Below are 15,027 nucleotides of genomic sequence, written 5' to 3' on the forward strand. Positions count from 1 at the left end.
GTGGAGCATTAGCCTTGTGAGCTGCAGTTCCAGCCATGTAACTCTTTCAAATAAACAAAATAAATCTTTTTTAAAAAGAATATAGATAGTAAACAGGATAAGTGAACTGACAACATGTTTAATACCAGATGCTCCTTGATGTACAACAGGTTTATATTCTGATAAGCCCATTGTGAGTTGAAATATCAACTTATGTTTTTAAAAATTACCAAAAATCAAAATTCATGTAATCCACCTAACCTACCAAACATTGTAGCGTGCCATAAATATGCACATAGTATTTACGTTAGCCTAAACTTTGGCAAACTCATCCAACACTAATTTTTTTGAAACTAAAACATTGAATATCTGATGTACATACACAGAAGGGAGCCTTACAGACATGATGAGAGCAAATACATAAGAGAATATCCACGAACCCTTGGCAACAGAGCACCCCGTGGAGTGCCAGTTCTTTATCACCCCAGTGCCGTGACTGACTGGGAGCTGCACTTGCTGCCACTATGCAGCACCCCAGGAGAAGATCAAAATTCAGAGTCCCAGTACCACTTCCACCAAATGTGTATTGCTTTTCCACCAGCATAAAGTCAAGCAATAGTACATCGAGCCATCCTATACTGAGATCCACTGAGAAGTGTGAGATTTGGATTAAGGCAGGGAAGGGAGGGAGAAGAGTCTGGGACTGTCTGTTTAGCTGATGTGCCCAGAGGAAGCTTCGAGACACAGTGGGGAAACATACAGAAAGACCAGTGTGGAGGGTTCCCCGAAGAGAAAGGACGATTCCACAATCTATGCATAATCTTGTCACCTTTCATGAAAATCAGAGACCAGAGAGCTTTAAAGGAAGGAGTGAGGAGGACGTGATGAGAGGTTGACTAGGACAGATAATGTGGGTGGAAGGTGCATACAGAACCCTGCAGGCCCATATAAAACATTGGCTTTAGTCCTGAGTGAACTGAGCAGACTGCAATGTTCTACTTCTGTTTTGTGTATGTTTCTGTTTTCCTAGCATCCAGGGGGTGGTTGAAGATCTACTTCCGGTTTACAAGGACCCCTGCAGTTGTGTGTAGACTAAGCTGAAAACAGACCCAGGAGAGATGCAAGGAGAAGCTGAGGAAGTCTCTACAGTAACTCCCTCAGGGATGGAGCCTGGTAGCAGAAGGAGCGCCACAAAGTGGTGCAACCCGGGACATGTGGATGGAATGGCTATGGATGTGACAGAGGACACTCGAGGACAACTCTGAGGCCTGGATTCCTGCAACAGGAAGGGTGGAGTTACCAGTTATCGTCATGGGGAACACTTTGAGAAACTCAGCTTTCAGGAAACGCAAAGAGGTCAAATTTGGACCTTCTGTTTGAACTATTATTAGGTAGAAATGCAAATTGCACATGGTTCAATTGAACAGACATCCAGGAGAAAACAGTGAGCATGCACTTGGATGTCCATAGGGGAGGTACAGATGGGTGACAGCAACACACGGATGGTATTTAAAGGAAGAAAGCAAAGTTGAAAGGAGGAAAAGGACAAGAACTGTGTCCTGAAATGTTCCAGCACCAAGAACTAGCTCAGGAAATGAGAACAAACCAGAGAAAGACCAGAGAATGTGAGAACGTGGGTGCCAAGGGGAGGGTGGTGGCGTTGAAGGGAAAGACCCAGTGACTCCATCACATGTTGCACATAACTCAACATGAGGACTGGGGGAGGGGCATTGTGGGGCAGCAGGTTCAAAGCCACCATGTGCAGCCCCAGCAGCCCAACGCACAGCACCAGTTTGAGTCCCAGCTGCCCTGCTTTGGATCCAAATCCCTGCTAACCAGTCAATGGGGTCCAGTGGTCTACAGAAACATTCATCTGTGAAAGCACAGAGGTAGAGCAGGCAGATAAAATTAGAGGCCAAGTAGGAGACAGGAAAGGAGATGAGGCTACAAATGCAGCAGCGGCTGTAAGGACAGTCCACAGAATTTCAGCTCCAGGTGTGGAAGGAGTCAGGACCTGACGCTGCTAGTTTCAGTGAATGGGTGGGATGGGATTTGTAAAAGTCACTAACTCTGCATTATAGAGGATAACAGAGGGCCCTCGCTGCACTCAAAGCCGAGAGCGTATAAGAGTCCCAGGCCCACCAGGCCTCACAGGTAGCAGGAAGGAGTCACAGCGCCCAAGTACATGAAACTCTTGAGTCCCTTTCGACAAAGTCCTCTTCACCTCACAATTCCTAAACTCCTGGGCCCAGCTTGACCCAAGTCACTTTCCCCAACCCGGCCCACATGCAGATATAAGCACTTCATACTGGTTGGTTAGGGGGTATTGATTGACGCCAGGGCAGTCCAATGAGCAGCATGCTAATTCACCGATCATCTTCAGTGCCCTCTTTTTTTTTTTAAGATTTATATTATTTGAGAGAGTTACAGAGAAAGGTAGAGACAGAGAGAGGTGTTCCATCCGCTGGTTCACTCCCCAGATGGCCGCAATGCCTGAACTGTGCTGATCTGAAGCAAGGAGCTTCTTCTGGTTCTCCCACTTGGGTGCAGGGGCCCAAGCACTTGGGCCATCCTCCACTGCCCTCCCGGGCCACAGCAGAGAGCTGGATTGGAAGAGGAGCAGCCAGGACTAGAACCGGCGCCCATGTGGGATGCCAGCACTGCAGGCCAGGGCATTAACCCGCTGCACCTCAGCGCCAGCCTCTTGGTGGTCTTAAGAAGAATCAGGTCGGGGCAGAGCACCTGATCGGGTGCCCAGCCTGGCCGTGTCTGAAAACACCTGAGAGTGTTTCTTAACAGGTCAAACCCCTTTTTGGGATAATGATGATGCTGTTGTATGCAACACGCCACTGGGGAACAGGGCTGGCACTGCCCAGTGGGAGACAGCAATGATAAAACACGGGACCAACAGCTACTCTTTACTGAGCACTTCCTAGGTCCCAGGAACACTGTACATCCGCGACCGCTCAGCACAGCAGATGGCATTCTCCGCGTCTGAGGCTGGGGCCAGCTGAGGTGACTTGCCCACAGTCACCGTCAGCACGGAGCCTAGGAGAGGTGACCAGGGGTGCCTCCTCCAGGAGCCCTGCTAAGGGCTTCCCACCCGAAGTGGGGCCACCTTTCCTCGGAGGGGAGTTCGCGGTGAGGATTCTGAGCCCCCAGAGTTGGGGTCAAGCCCAGGGCCCAGGACGCGGTGTGGTAAGCCCACTGAGGCCAGGCAAGCTCGGGCACCACGTAGCTCGGGCACCACCCGGCCCAGCATCTGAGGTCCAACCTGGAGCACACATTCATCGCCCCTCTCCTCCTTACTTCTCCGCCTTCTCTCCTGCTTGGTGTTCCCCATTCTTCCATGCATGGAACGCTCTTTGGACCAAGACTGAACCCCCCAGTCCCCAAGCACGTCTTTCCAACCACCTCCATGCCCAACCCGCCCTTGGCCGGCTGGACACCACACCTGGAGGTGGGAGACGCCCGAGGAGCCCAAGAGGCCCTCAGGCTCCCAGCCAGGTCTTTCCTAACGCCATCCAGCAACCTTCCCATGGGGGCCTGCGGAATTCCGGCGAGGAGTCTGGGAACACCGGACACCCAGGCCAAAAGCCAATCTGCAGGCCACTGTCCTGGCGGACTGAAAAGGCAGCAAGCGTGGCCGGGAAGCAGGGCCCTGTGGCAAGCATGCAGCTCCCGCTCCTCGCATGAGCCCCTCAACTGCTACATGAGACAGGTTCACCGGTCTGCAACTTCAGCTTAAAAGAATTCTTTGAAGGTGATTGCAGACAATTCCTAGGGCCCTTGTCCCAAGACTCCTACTCAGTGGCTCTGAGGCGGGGCAAGGAATCCGTATATCCAGGGCTGTTGGCGCCAAGCCTCAGGCTTCTGCTTGCGATACCTGCACCCCCTCTCCCAATGTGCCGGGTTGTCGCCCCCAACCCCCGGTACACTGCCTCAGACCCAGCTTCCTGCTACTGGACCCGGGAGAGCAGCAGGTGAGGGCCTCTGACGCCACTGGAGGACCAAGATGGAGTTCTGCGTTCCCGCCTTCTCCCTGCCCAGGCCTGGCTGTTGCAGCCATTTAGGAAATTAAGCAGCAGCTGGAAATTTCTCTGTCGTTCAGCGTTTCAAATAAATCTCTTGTTAAGTTAATGGATGTGGAATAAACTTTGTTTTATTAAATGTGCATATCCCAGAAACCTGCAAAATGATGCCAATGCCACCAAGTGCCAGATCACAAACTTAAACGTCCACCCGGAGAGGTTTGATTGATGCAAAGGAATACTAGGTAGCCCTTAAAAATAAATGTTATAAAAAGAAAAGGGAGATGAGTAACATGCATGTGATTTGGTTTTAAGTGCACAAAATATTTTGAATGGTAAGCAGTCACAATGTGACGTCTCCAAGGTGACGATTTAATAAAATCAGAGACGAGAAGAAAGATTTTGTAGTCCTCAGGAACCATTTGTAAACATGACCTATCCTGGAAGCCGTGTGGGGGTTCTTCCCCTTCTAGCACTGAAGGCGGTTTGAGCCTCACCTTCCCTTAAGCAAGCTCCATGCAGGCTGCTTTCCAACTCTCTCGGAGCGCTGACGCTAAAATGTTGCGGCTTCCGGGCGCTGGCAACGCCACCCCTGCAACCAGTCCCCTGCTCCCAGCAAGCTCCTTAATAACTTAAACATGCTCATCACCTGGAACTTGGGCTAAAGGCTCATATACCTAAGAGTTACCACTTAGGTCAAAGGACACAGAAATCGCCACGCAGGGTGAGCACGTTCCATCCCCTACCTTTCCAACACCCTGAGGGGCCACACCAGCCATTGACAACTTAGGCGAAACACAGGCCTATGAATCTCACCTAAAATCAAAAAAAACCTCCAGGAATAAAAATGGCGCCCAGGGCACTTCCGGGTCAGGGTTGTCACCTGGGAATCCTGATGTGATAATCCACTCGCGCGACCTGAACATTACACAGTTCTCAACGTGAGAAAGCCCGAGAACTTGACAAGCCCAGGAGTCGCACAGTGGCCCGCCCCCTAAGGTTCCCGCACACTGACCAACCAACCACAGCCCTGGATGGTCGTCAACTGCCCCGCCTCAGGGCGGAGCCTCCAGGAGCAGGGCTTAGTGGGATGTACAGGCACTTCGGTTCCCAGAGCCACGCTCGCAACGCGATTGGTCGTCCATTCTGCATCGGGTCTGTACATGGAAGGCTGAAGATTTCAAGACTCCAGGCCGAGCCCCGAAGCTGGACCGCAGACCACCAGACAGCCTCACGCCTCCTCACCCGTCTGCCTCAGGGAACCTCACCCGTACATCCCACGCCACCTCACCTGTCCGCCGCAGACCGCCTCACCTGTCCGCCGCAGACCGCCTCACCCGTCCGCCGCAGGCCGCTACTCCTGAACCCAGACCTGACAGCGCCCGGAAGCCCGCGAAGCCCGCGAAGCCCGCGAAGCCCGTCGCCCCTCGCGCCCTCTGCCAGGCCCCCGGAGCGCAGCCCGCAGCGCCGTCGACATGAGGGGCGTCCGGCCCCGCAGCCCCAGCGCCTGCCCTGAGCCCGCGGGGCCCCCGCAGCCCGGAGCAGCCGGCCCTGCCAAGCGCCGCCGAGTGCAGGAGCCCGCGGCCGCCGAGCCCGGGCCCCAGCCCGGCCTCCCGGCCCCGCCCGCGGCCCCGCCCGCCTCGGCGCTCCCCTCCGTCGTGGTCGTGGTCCTGGCCGCCGGCTGCGCCCTGCAGCTGCCGCTGGACGACGTCGACCTGCTGCTGGAGCCCGCGCCCACGGCGGTCCTCAGCGTGTCTCTGCCCGGCCACACGCTGCTGCTGGTCCCCGAGGGCCTCCTGGAGGCCGCCGGCCAGGGCCCCTCGCCGGGCGGCCTGGCGCTGGCCGCTGTCCTGGACGCCGCGGCCGAGGCCGTCGTGGTACAGCAGCAGCAGCAGCAGCAGCAGCAGCAGCAGCAGCAGCAGCAGCAGCAGCAGGGATTGGTGTGCTCAGCCCCCACGGAGATGGCCGGCCAGGCAGAGGCCTCCGAAGAGGAAGAGGACGCCGACCCCGAGCTCCTGGCGTTCCGCGCGGACCCTGCAGCCGGCTGGGCGGCGGGGCTCTGCCTGGGCGCTGCAAGGGGCTCCAGCCCCGGCTCGGCCTTCCACCTGGACTGGGAGCTGTGGCGGCCGCTCCCCGGCTCTCCGCTGCAGCCTCTCCCTCCGTCTCCCAGTCCAGAGCCCCCGGGGCGCCCGCAGCGCCCTCCTCGGCCCGCCTGCAAGGCCCGGAGACGCCTGTTCCAGGAATGAAGGAGCTGCCTCTGCACCCCGTCGCCACGCAGCTGACGCCCAGGTGAGGGGCTTCTGAGAGCCGTTCTGGGGGCCCGGCTGGCTGTGTGTCCGCAAGGCTAGACGGCGCAGAGAGGGAGGTCCTTTGGCTGTAGACGGCCTTGCACCATTCTGCAGGGCTGTTTGTTGGCTCAGCAGGTCTGGGAGAAGGACCATCTCCTCCCACACCCGAGGACAATGCTGCCTGCAGCGCAGCCGCCCTGAGATCTCAGGTTCTGCTTGGGCCCTGCTCTGCGCACAAGGCACCCAGGCACTGTCATGGCCCTGACCTTTGCTTCCAGCCTCAGCTCAGCACTTGTGGAAAACTTTGCCAGCCCGCCCCCAGCACCCTACCACTGGACCCCTCGTCTCCCACATTGCAATGAGGACGGAATCGGTTTGCTTCGGGCCCTAGACTCTGCAAGCTCTTGGCAAACGTCTGACCGCGGACTCTTCCTGAGGCTGGCCCTAGTCCCTTTCGGGGGGTCTGGAAAACAGTTGGACGTGGACCAAACAACGCACTGGGCACCGTGACCACGTACCCCCCATTTGGTTCATGACTTGGTTAGCAAGTAGTTAGGTTTGGGAGTTAGGGTTGTACACCCCCCTCCCCCCAAAGACCAACTCTTTCCCATTCATTGCTTCCTGTCTATTTGTAAGACAATGCCCCATGCATGTTCAAAGTTCCCAATTCTAAGTCTCTTTTGTGTTGTTCTAGGATCCTGAGTATATGTTGTACATTGTTGCTACTGTATAGAAATCATTTGTTTCTTCTATTGATCTGACATCGGGGAGAGAATTATTGGATTTCTGTAGTGTTTCATTGGTAGATTCTTCTCTTTCTTAGTTTTTTATACTGGGTTTTCTTTGAAATCCAGGTTGAACTGTATAATTGATAGCAATATTCCTGTCTTATGCCTCATGTTAATGCTTTGGAATTTCACCATGGAGTGTGATCTTTCCTGGACGTGATTGTCAACAACCCTTGTCCTACCGAAGAAATTAGTTGATGCCCGAGCAAAAAGGTTGGTTCTGTGCTCATTTTGTTTTTCCCAGCTATGTGACTACACTGACTTGTCAGATTATTTCAAGGTTGGCATTTAATTGTGAATGTATATCAAAAAGGTGTGTGGAGTCTTTGGGCCATTTCTGTGTGTGGAACCCTGGCCCAAGAGGAAACAAAGACAATGTGGAGCTTCAGGGATTTAGAGGGAAATGAGCTTCAGGGATGACATGACTGTAGCATCACCTTCAGATTGTCACTATTAAGAAATGGGTTTCTCGTTGCACCAATGTGACTGTGGTTTGGTTTTGAATCGATTCCTGTGGCAATTTGGACTGTTTACACTTCTAGCCACTGAGTATCTTCACATTTCCGCGATTCCGTTTTCTAGGAAGGATTCTACTTCTAGTCTTGATTGTTTGGGGGTTTTCATGTGTGTTTGCGGGTTGGGCTAATGTTTTACACAGCATTGCTAATTTGTCATGTCCCTTCTTTGGCCAAGTTTGTATTCTGTTTCATGAAAAATAAATTATTACTGGTAAGCAAGATGTTATTTTTTCTGACCATTCATTGTATTATCAGTTTCTTTGCCCATTTTCTGTACTTGCATTTTGTGGCTTCATTTCCTCTGTATCTGTTGTCCTACCGAGGTGTGCTTTCTAAGAATCCTTTCAGCTATGGCCTGTGTGGCAAATCTTAGTTTTGTGTATCTGCACATATTTCAATGACACCTTCAAGCTAGTATGTGTTAGGTTTTAGGTGGGTTTGAAGTTCTAAAATGCTGCCTGCACTCTCTCACTCCTTTAAAGATAGTCCTGTCCTCCTTTCCCTGCCATGCTAGTAGTGCATGCTCGAAATCTGCCGCTGCTGCTGTCTTTTCCTTGTATGAGATGAGGCTGTTGGCTTTCTTGACTTTGATGTTCTACTGTTTAGTCGGATGTATTCAGTGTTAGAAAAGCTGTCTGCTGCAACCGGTGACCTTTCACCTCTGGAGAACTAAGCCTTTCGAATTTCAATTTCAAAAGAGTCAGTTTCTCTTGCACATTGCACCCCTCTCCAATCTCCAGAACTGCTGAAAGGACAAATGATGCTATTTTCAAAGGCCACTGCATATGATATTCAGTACCCTTCCGCATAATATACTGTCGCTGCCTGTTTTCAAATGTCTGCTTATGTTCTTTTTTTTATATATAATTTTGAAAACAAGGTGCAGACATCATGACTCAGCAGTTCAAGTGTTGGTTGGGATACTGCATCCCATTTGATGTCACTTGGAGTCCCAGCTATGCCACTTCTTCGTAATTTTTATTTTATTTCATGTTTTTAGGCAGAGTTAGTGAGAGAGAGAGAGACAGAGAGAAAGGTCTTCCTTTTTCCGTTGATTCACCCCCAAAGTGGCCACTATGGCCAGCGCGCTGTGCTGATCCAAACCATGAGCCAGGTGCTTCCTCCTGGTCTCACATGTGGGTGCAGGGCCCAACTGCCTGAGCCATCCTCCACTACACCCCCGGGCCACAGCAGAGAGCTGGACTGGAAGAGATGCAACCGGGACAGAATCCAGCATCCTGACCAGGAACAGAACCCGGGGCGCCGGCGGCACAGGTGGAGGATTAGCCCAGTGAGCCGCAACACCGGCCTCTGCATATGTTCTGTATAAGACAGCATTTGTGGTGCTCATGGACTTTGCCACTCAGAAATCACAGCTGTCATCCTCAAGCAATCACCTGAGGACACCAGTTTCCAGTGTGAGTGAGGCAGTGATGCAGGGATGGACGGCCCCTCGGCCCACCCATCAGCACTGCTGGCAGTGTCAGCTGACTCAGCTGGGTGGTTCCCCAGGAATGATCTCTGCCTCCATGGGTAGTGCACTCCAGTGACTGCTCCATTAGCAAGTAGCTCAGCCAGCCCGCATCCTTCAAGTTAAAACGACTCTGAGCTGTGAGTTGGATGAGGCCTTTGTTACAGCAGCATCCCAGTTCAGCTTCTCTATCTGCCTGGCCATATATTCTCCATTCTCCCAAAGTCCTGCTTGTAAATCTCCATCTTCCCAGATGGGCCAGGAGTTGACTTAGGGAAGCACTTAATAAAATGGACTTTGAATAGCTCGTAACATGCTGCAGCAATGTGGATAAGCTCTGAATCCTTGGTGAACTTACTGGGACACTGGTGGCAGGAAATACACTGATATTTTCAGTATCCTGGGCATTGGGAAAATGTAGGGCACAAAATCATTACAAGAGCTAACATGTACAAATAGCATGGGGTGAAAGGGTTGTTCTAGGATAGTCAGTGCACTTATGAAACAGAGTGATTAATTGCCAATCAAACCTTAATATGAGATCCAAAAAGGCCCTTGGCTGCATACAGATAGACTTTCCTGTCCCAGGCTAATGGTGGGGTGAGTGAGGGGATACTGTGGGTCTGACCCAGGATTTATTGTAGGACAGTGGAGTACAAGAAAAGGTTAAAGTTCTCAAACACGTGTGTAATGCTGAGGTCACAGCCCTGATTGGCCCTGACACTGGAAGAAAACAACCAGGTAGATAGATTTCAGAATCTTAAATCTGCAGGTGCCTCCCAATCTCTTGGCTGCAAGAGTGCTACCCGCTGCTCAGTAAAGCTCCTAAGATGCTGCAGAATAGGCTGGCATTGTGGCACAAGGGGGTTAAGCCACTGCTTGCAACAACAACATCCCATCCCATATCAGAGCACAGTGTGAGTCCTGGCAACTCTGCTTATCATCCACCTCCCTGCTAATACACCTGGGAAAACAGCAGATGATGGCCCACACACTTGGGCCCTTGCCACCCAATCAGAGACCCAGAAGAAGTTCCAGGTTATTGGCTTTGGCCTGCCCCAGCCTTGGCATGGCGGCCAGTTGGATTGAACCAGAAAATGGAAGATCTTTCTATCAGTCTCTCCCTCTCTTTCTGTTGCTCTACATTTCATATAAATAATTCAAAAATCTCTGCCTAGAAAGACAACGTACACCCACCACAAGATCTGCTCTCACAGCCTCTCTTTGCCATAATGCAAGTACCTCAAGCACAAATTGCCCAGGTAGGTACATCCTAAGGAAGGGGTCTCTACATATCCTCGAAGAGATGCACGAATCACCCAACATAAACCAGTAGAAGTCAAGTGTACAACCGAGGATGTGGGATGTCAACCTGCAGAAGGGACAGCTGGGAATTTAGAAGCATTCTCCCCAAAATAGGATTTGACTGGTTTGGTTTGTACATCTCTTACATATTGCATATTTGGCTTCAAGGAGAGATTCTTTGGAGAGAGCTGCTGCTGTGCCATAGTGGGTAAAGCTGTCACCTGTGGTGCAAGCATCCCACATGGGTGCTGGTTCAATCTCGGCTGCTCCTCTTCTGATCCAGCTCTCTACTATGGCCTGGGAAAACAGTAGAAGATGGCTCAGGTGCTTGGGCCCCGGCCCCTGTGTGAGAGACCCAGAAGAAGCTCCTGGCTCCTGGCTTTGGATTGCCCCAGCCCCATTCATTGCAGCCAATTGGGGAGTGAACCAGTGACGGGAAGCCTTTCTCTCTGTCTTTCCCTTTCTCTGTCTTTAACTCTACCTCTCAATAAATACATAAATAAATCTTTCAAATAGCACCAAAAAATAAAAAAAAAACAGAAAGATTCTTTGTCAAAAGCTAACGAGCACTGGGCAAACAACAAGATGGATTCATTTCCCCAATTAAATTGTGCATCCTTGTCCTACATCCAGATCTCCTCTGCGCCTTCCCCTTCTGTCCTCTCTTCCCACACCTCTGATGACTCCTTCCCCGGTTCCTCCTTACCCATACCCTCTACCCTTTCCACCAGCTCTCCCAAGAACCTAAAATGCCAGTTACCTTGAAAGGTTCATTCCCTTATGTACCAGGTATTCAGGAAATTGTTGTAGAATTTAAACCATACACTCAAGATTAATCAAGAATAGCAAGTCTTCTAAATCCAGGCAAGAACACCAAATATTAATGAAAAGATTAGAATTCCTTTGGGTACATATGATCTAGGATTACCTGACATTTCAACTCATCCAACATATTGGACAAAATCACAGGTACTAAATCCTGCAGGGCAAAAGCTGACGGAACTTACTCAGCAAGAAACCTACCACATCTTTCTCTCCATAAAACTGGGGCTCAACAACAGTCTGAAAAGTCTCCTAAAATTCATACCAAGAACATTTTCAATAACAATGCAAATGCTACTGTTAATATATTTAATGTTGCTACCTTTGCTTGGACTCTTCCCTGGATAAACATATGACACCAATGTTATTTCCTTTTTTTGAAAGATTTACTTATTTATTTGAAAAGCAGAGTTACACAAAGAGAGATAGAAATCATCCGTCCTCTGGTTCACTCCCTAAATGGTTGCAACAGGAAAGACTGAGCCAGACCAAACCCAGGAGCCAAGAGCTTCTTTCCAGTCCCCCATGGGTGCCCGGGCCAAGGACTTGGACAATCCTCTGCTGCTTTTCCAAGCACATTAATAGGGAGCTGGTTCAGAAGTGCAACAGCCTGAACTTGAACCAGGGCCCATGTGGGAAGCTGCATCCTAGGCGTTAGCTTAATCCACAGAGCTACACCTCCATTCCCCATGGCTATGTCAAATAGCACATGTGTTCCCCTTTAGAATAGAGATTCCTCCTAGGGTTGAAATCAACCCAGATGGTAGAACTCAGTATGCCTGCTACAGCTGGTTAACTCCCCCAAGATCAGAGCATAAACATACAGAGGTTCTCCTTGTGGAGCAGTGCATGACTTCAGGATGCCTGGAGACAAAGGAGACTTCCTGCCTCTGTCAAATAGCACATGTTTTCCCCTATTGCCCAGCCTTTAACTGCAACCCATGGGTCCTTGACTAAAAATACTCCTCTCTGCTTTCTGATAACACACCCTCAAGTGAGTAGGAGACTATCTGCACATGGAAATTTAATAGCACAAGCTCCCCAGTGGGACTATTTCATGAGTTTCAGAGGATTTTTCTACTCATCATCAAGTTGTATCTGTTCTGGACATACCCTTGCATTATCTATTGGAGCTGGTGCATATCCCAGATAAACATTTTGACACTGTAAATTACCTTCTCTGTGCTAGAAATCCCACTGACATAGAAAAAAATAGCAGGATTGGGAGCAGGGCTTATGAAAGTTTAGATAGAGTCTAACAAACTCTCACCCAAATTTCCCCCAGTATCTTTGGAAGCCAAAGGGATGAAAATTTCTCGTGCAATACAGGCGTCAATACCAACAAAACACACAACAGGTGATTTGTGTTTTACGAAATTCTAGGATGGGGCTTGTTTTGTGAAGAAACTATGCATACATTTCAAATTATTTTGCACAAAAATAACCTTTTCATTCCGTTGTTCCACGGAACTCTTGGAGGTCCCCTCCTCTGACTGTCACTTTCACGCTCTCATTCACCATGGCAGCTCCCCTTAGTTCTGCCACACTGTCGCCTCTCCCAAAAGAAAGGGAACCTCAGCATCATCTCATCTCCACCAGGGAAATTTCTGTTCCTCACTCAGACACACCAGAGACTCCTGCTGAGAACCAGACCTCATATAGCTGTTGACTCAAAAATGAAACTGGAGGTTATTACACAGGATAGGCACCTACTGATCTAAGTTCTCCTTTGGAATAGAGATTCCTCCCAGGGGTGAAATCAACCCAGATGGTAGAACTCAGTGAACCTGCTATAGCTGGTTAACTCCCCCAAGATCAGAAAGTACACATATAGAGGGTCTCCTTGTGGAGCAGTGCATGACTTAAGGATGCCTGGAGACAAAGGAGACTTCCTGCCTCTGCTGGAATCCCAACAAAAACAGACCAATGAAGGAACTTTAGGTGCTAACACTGTGGCTAGCGACACCTGCAGTGTCAGCATCCCATATGTGTGCCAGTACAAGTCCCTGCTGCTCCAGTTCACATCTAGCTCCCTGCTAATACACCTGGGAAAGCAGCAGAAGATGGCCGAACTGCTTGGGCCCCTGGATGTAATTTTATGGGAGACCCGGAAGAAGCTCCTGGCTCCTGGCTTCGTCTGGTCCAGCTCTGGCTATTCCAGCCAAATGGAAAGTGAACAAGAAGATGGAAGATCTCGCTCTGACTCTCCCTCTCCCTTTCTCTCTCTTTAACTTTGCCTTTCAAATAAATGAATAAGTCTCAAAACAAAAGGGGGGATGGCGCTGTGGCATAGTGGGTAAAGCCACCACCTGCAGTGCCTGCATCCCATATGGGTGCCAGTTCTAGTCGCAGCTACTCCACTTCAGATCCAGCTCTCTACTATGCCCTGGGAAAGCAGCAGAAGATGGCTCAAGTCCTTAGGCCCCTGCACCCATGTGGTAGACCAAGAGAAGGCACGTGTGTGCACCTCTGCCTCTCTGTAACTCCTCTTCCAATCCTGCTCTCTGCTACAGCCTGGGAAAACAGTAGAGAATGGCCCAAGTCCTTGGGTCCCTGCACCCACATGGGAGACCTGGAGGAAGCACCTCACTTTTAATCAGCACAGCTGTGGCCATTGTGGACATTTGGGAATAAACCAGCAGATGGAAGACCTGTCTCTCTTTCTCTCTGCCTCTGTAACTCTGTCTTTCAAATAAATTATTTATTTATTAGAGAGCGAGAGAGAGAGAGAGAAAGCGAGAGATGCAGGCAGTTTGAACTTGGGTTGATAAAAGGAGAAAGGGCTGAGTGATCTAGCCCTGTGCTTCACTTTGTGCTGTATCAGGAAGGCAGTCAAATTTCTTTTTTGAAGACTGATTTATCTGTTTATTTCAAAGAGTTACAGAGAGGAAGAGACACAAAGAGAGAGGGAGAGAGAAAGAGAGAGAAACAGAAAGATTCACTCCCCCAAATGGCCACAGCTGCCAAGGCTAGGCCAGATTGAACCCAGGATCCTGGAACTCCATGCAGGTCTCCCACATAGGTGCAGGGGCCCAAGCACTTGAGCCATCTTCTATTGCATTCCCAGATGCATTAGCAGGGTGCTGGATTGGAAGTTGAGCAACCAGGACTCAAACCTGCACTCAGATGAGATGCAGGTTTCTCAGGCAGTGCCATAACCCTCTGTGCCACAATGCCAGGCCTGACAATAAAATCTTACACTCTGTGTTCAATAAATAAATAAAGAGTGAATCTCTGAAGTCAATCAAAAAGGTCATTATTTTAAATCTGTGGTTAGCCCCTGATTTGGGAAAGGAAGAATGGGAAATAAATCAATCAATAAACAAATAAAAATCTGGATCTACCTTTCACTCCAATGATCTTCAGCATTTCACAAGGCAGCCTATTGCTGCACCAGATGATATCAAATACATCAGTGAAAATTTTCCAAGAAACTACTCATCACTATATAGACAAAGTGATTGCTTTCTTCACTCAACATTGATGTGGATGCCTTTAAAAAGATAATTAATTACAATAACAGCGTCAGAAATAATTAAATAACTGGGAATAAATTTAACCAAGGCAAAACACTTTAACACTGAAAAGTACAAAACATTGCTGAAACAAATTAAAGAAGGCACAGATAAATGGAAAGATACTCTGTGTTCACAGAATGAAAGACTTAACGTTGTTAAGATGTCAGTACCACCCAAAATCATTTACAATTCAGCACAGTCCTTATCACAATCCCAGCAATTTTTTTAGTAGAAGCAGAAAAATCCATCTTAAGATTCATGTGGAATTTCAAGGAACGCCAAGTGAACAAACTCTCTTAAAAAATAA

At 49.7% G+C, this 15,027-nt stretch overlaps 1 protein-coding gene across 1 annotated transcript; it reads left to right on the forward strand.

Moving 5' to 3' along the window:
• Positions 1-5,465: 5,465 nt before the first annotated feature.
• LOC138849531 (proline-rich protein 23A) lies at positions 5,466-6,345 on the forward strand. The gene has a single exon (XM_070073251.2). The coding sequence runs from the start codon at positions 5,486-5,488 to the stop codon at positions 6,254-6,256; it is 771 nt and encodes a 256-aa protein (XP_069929352.2). The 5' UTR covers positions 5,466-5,485; the 3' UTR covers positions 6,257-6,345.
• The last annotated feature ends 8,682 nt before the right edge of the window (positions 6,346-15,027 follow it).

This window comes from Oryctolagus cuniculus, chromosome 4 (genome assembly GCF_051225735.1).
Source record: "Oryctolagus cuniculus isolate XC-2025 breed Fujian yellow rabbit chromosome 4, ASM5122573v1, whole genome shotgun sequence".
NCBI classification, from domain to species: Eukaryota; Metazoa; Chordata; class Mammalia; order Lagomorpha; family Leporidae; genus Oryctolagus; species Oryctolagus cuniculus.

What these genes read in the sequence shown, in the direction of transcription:
- LOC138849531 (XM_070073251.2), top strand. Translation starts at nt 5,486, where the DNA reads ATGAGGGGCGTCCGGCCCCGCAGCCCCAGCGCCTGCCCTGAGCCCGCG.